This window comes from Triticum dicoccoides, chromosome 2A (genome assembly GCF_002162155.2).
Source record: "Triticum dicoccoides isolate Atlit2015 ecotype Zavitan chromosome 2A, WEW_v2.0, whole genome shotgun sequence".
NCBI classification, from domain to species: domain Eukaryota; kingdom Viridiplantae; phylum Streptophyta; class Magnoliopsida; order Poales; family Poaceae; genus Triticum; species Triticum dicoccoides.
This window is the reverse complement of record NC_041382.1, coordinates 461,912,707-461,916,590: the sequence shown is the minus strand read 5'-3', so window position 1 is coordinate 461,916,590 and position 3,884 is coordinate 461,912,707. Positions and strand designations below refer to the sequence as shown.

At 45.5% G+C, this 3,884-nt stretch overlaps 1 protein-coding gene across 1 annotated transcript in view; it reads right to left on the bottom strand.

Moving 5' to 3' along the window:
* The window catches only part of LOC119354899 (uncharacterized protein C3orf26 homolog), a 4,458-nt gene extending 2,124 nt beyond the window's left edge, over positions 1–2,334 (bottom strand). Inside the window, exons 1-4 of the mRNA XM_037621666.1 lie at positions 1,942–2,334; positions 1,616–1,811; positions 1,346–1,418; positions 286–335 (exon numbers count right to left, since the gene is read on the bottom strand). Of these exons, the coding sequence (XP_037477563.1) occupies positions 286–335; positions 1,346–1,418; positions 1,616–1,811; positions 1,942–2,242 (620 nt within the window). The 5' untranslated portion in view covers positions 2,243–2,334. The remainder of the gene's footprint in view (positions 1–285; positions 336–1,345; positions 1,419–1,615; positions 1,812–1,941) is intronic.
* Positions 2,335–3,884: the final 1,550 nt, after the last annotated feature.

Here is a 3,884-nt window from a genome sequence, read left to right as displayed (position 1 = left end):
TAAACAATATATGCTGCAACAATAAACAATAAATGCTCTGTTCTGAGGAAGACAAATATAAAACCTTGAATCTAGCAAATCGACAAGGACGTATCGTTTTATATGTGAACAAGATGAATCACAGCACTTCCAACTATTAAAAGCTAAAATAAATCTTAAATCCCACAAGTTAAAAGTTGTGAACCCAATTGGTCTTGAATCCACCAAATACTAAGCTCTCATTGTGTGCTGATTAAACATAAAGACATAAGCCAGACAAAAGCCTGAGCATTCAAGATCGCATACCTGCTGGGTGTACCACAGGCTATATTAACTCGATCTTTAAGTAGCGTGACCTACATGTGAAAATTAGCACAGAGAATGAGATAACTGAATAAAAACTAGTATGAGGCCAGGAAAATAAATCAGAATGCCCGTGCCGTAATTAACAACAATCTTGTTTGCTATTCTGCAAATAAAGAACAATCAAATAAAAAAAAGGTGCCCATATGCTTTGACCCGTCCTATGTGACTAAGAGCATCAAGTTTTCTCACCCCCTCCAAACCGAGCCACCGCTGACGGTCTCACACAACACGGAGAGAGGAGAAGGGGGTTGAACAAGAGGGAGAAACAAGACTGGGAAAAGGTGAGAAAAGGCGTCATAATTGGGCTACCACCCTAGACGAATGTTGCTCACCCTGCTACCTAGAATACTGTGAAACTATGGTTGCGCTCAGGCAGGATGACTATTTCCTGCCATTTTGCTGACATGTTGTTTCTGCTTTCTACTTTGCTGTCTTGCGCTACCATAGGGTTAGCTACTTTTTTCCAAACAGGTCGTGTCTCCAAAAGAATTAGAACAATGGCAAAGCACCCATCAGATAGAGTAATGACCATGGTTCAGAGGGAGCCACGAATACGACAGCTAGGTTGCAGATATCACAAAAATAATGATAAAATAATGTTGTGGTTTCTTTCAACATCAAGGTACCAAATCGAGGTAGAGCATTTGTAGCAGAATCACAGAGGCACAGAGCTGCTTTATTTGTGAACGTTACAGGCAAACAGGATACAACAAGCAATAAGGTAGCAACCAATGGTTTTGAGTCGCCGAGGCAGGGCAGGAAAATGCAGCGACTTGGGAAGCTAATTGTCGACTAGGCCCGACTAATCGCTGAGTCGGAGTCATAATGACTCTACTTGACTCGGCGACTCAAAAATCTTGGTAGCAACCCTAGCGATTAAGCGTTTGCAACTAGCACTGAAGATGGATGCACCCATATTTTGGGTACGGGTGTACAGCATGACTAGAAAATTGCAATAGCATGATGCTACAGAAAATTTTCAATGTGAGACAAAGCGTACCTGCTCCTCCACTTTCATGTGTTTGGCAAAGAGCTTTACTGAACGGCATCCTCTAGTAAACATCTTTAACCCCCTAGAAACCAAATGTTGATGATATGAAAACAGGGCAACAGCCGCTTCAAACCATAATTTGAAGATATACATGATAGAAACTTCTGATAGTTCTCGTCCACGATAGTTTTTCAAAACGATGTAGTGGCAGTGCAAGCGCAGCGATTTAATTCATAACAACAGCAGTTTCACAAGATAAAGTATCATAACAACAGCTACCTCAGAAGCTCCAGTGATCTCAGTGCGCCCAAGCTGATAACCAGGAGCGCCGGGCTGCCCGCATCGATCGACCCCTCAACGAGCTTCCCCTCACAGAGCTCCCCCTTCCACGTCGCTCCGAAGGCCCCCTTCACATGGTCACCGAAGCTCTCAACGTCCTGGCTCGCCCCCTCCGCGAGCTGCACCATGCACCCCTCTACACAGAGCGCAGCGGATCCGGAAATCTTTTATAATCCATCCAACACTTACAGCAAGAAGAGCATAGAGACACGCTGAATCGAGTTGGACAGGACCCGGCACAGTGGTTCGTCTGAATGTGAACATACCGGAGTAGGCGCCGAGCTCGAGTGGGGAGAGGCGCATCTTGGCGGCGCGCTCGAAGCTGCGGAGGAGGAACTCGAGCTGCCGCGCCGGCGGAAGCGCGGCCGACAAGAGGACGCCACCGCCCGCGGGTTCACCTGCGGCGGCGGCGGCATCGTTGGTTTGGTCCTGCTCAGCAGGTGGGCGCGGCTTCTTCTGCTTGTGCGTCTTCTTGGAGACGGGATTGGTTGATTTCACGGCGAGGCTCTTGGCGGGTTTGTGCTGCTTCTCCCGCTTGCCGGTGGCCGCCTGCGACGGCGGCGCCATTTTGGGGGTACGAGTTTGGGCTTGGAACCTGACTTTGGCGGTGCCGTTCCCAGTTAGGGTTTAGTTCGATGTTCGATGGGACGCGGTAGGCCTCGGGCGGGAGGTCACAGCTACTCCGTCATATATTTTTGTTACTGATGAGGGAGTAAATTCCTTTTTTGGATCACAGCTATGGGTGAATATCGGGTGCTCCCGAGGCTCACGTAATACCATGATACGGTCTACTAGGAACCGTTGGATCTTAGATCTAATGGCTCCTAGGAGCTCTTGAATATTTGCACAAAAGCCATTCAAGAGTTTTAAAATTGCACGCAGGTCCATCAACTTCTCATATGCGTCGGACATGAAATTCATCCAATCCAACGGCCCAGGAGCCGGTACCACGGTAACATATAAGGGGCGGTATCACATGAAACTTCCCCCGTGGCTATAGATGTGGCCAAACCGATCGAATTTTGCGTGCCCGGCAGAGGACTAAATGGGTTGTGCCTGGCCGCCCGTGGCACGCCGTGTGCCATCTGCCGTGCTCGCCCGTCGAGGTACCCATGTGTCTTTAAGCTCTCAAAGGCAACAACTACTTTACCATTTGGTCGTCATGTATGGCTTCAAGTTTTACAGGACATCATTTGTATTCTCGAACAGATTCTTAGTTAAATAAAGTTGTTGCCACTCAAATGGCAATTTATTGAATGCAAAGCTAAAGAAGGGTTCCTCTTTACTTGGCAAAGTATTATGGCGGGGTTAATTGTCTAAATCATGGTTATATATGACGTGTTGGAAATGGTCGCAATATTGATATTTGGGAAGATGCTTGATCCCGAATTGTGCAAATTAAGTAATCACACCTAGATAGAGTAATTTGATGGTATCTGATTTAATTGATCTTGATCTTGTTACTAATAATTGGGACGAAAATCTAGTTACACAAATGTTGTGCAGTTGACGCACATAGGGTCCTTGCAATTTCATTGCCCCAACATGACATGTTGGACTTTGTCGCTTGGAACTATTCAAAGAATGGAACATTTTCTGTTTGATCAGCCTATGTTGTGCAATGAGTACACCAACACAGGAGAAAACTAAGAAGAAATGATGATATGAGATATGTAACTATTAATCCTATTTGGAGTGGGGTTTGAAAGTTATCTTGCCCCTCGAAGGTAAAAAATCATTTAGTACACGCTGCATGGCACTCTTCCGTGTAGAGTTACTTTGGCGAATAGACACATAAAAGTTACCCCCAATTGTCCTGCTTGTCCCTTTGGATCAGAAGATACAAAGCATATGTTATTTCAATGTCAAAAAGTAAAGGAGGTTTGGAGAGTGCTAGGACTAGATCAGGTCATTAAAAGAGCTTGCGAAGTTGATTATGCTGGTGAGGCGGTTCTTGATTTTTTTACTTTCTATGCCTGAACGGGAGCTGACTATCTTGGGTATTCCGAATGTCGTGAGATGATTGCAATTACAACTTGGTACTTATGGTGGGAGAGGCGAAAATTGGTCCATAAAGAGAAAACCCAAGATGCTAACCATATCTCTATGGGGATTCATGCTATTACGTTAAACTATGTTATTGCTATATCACCAAAGGCTACTATGAAAAGAGAGGGTTGGGTCCAACCTCCGAGGGGTTTTGTAAAAC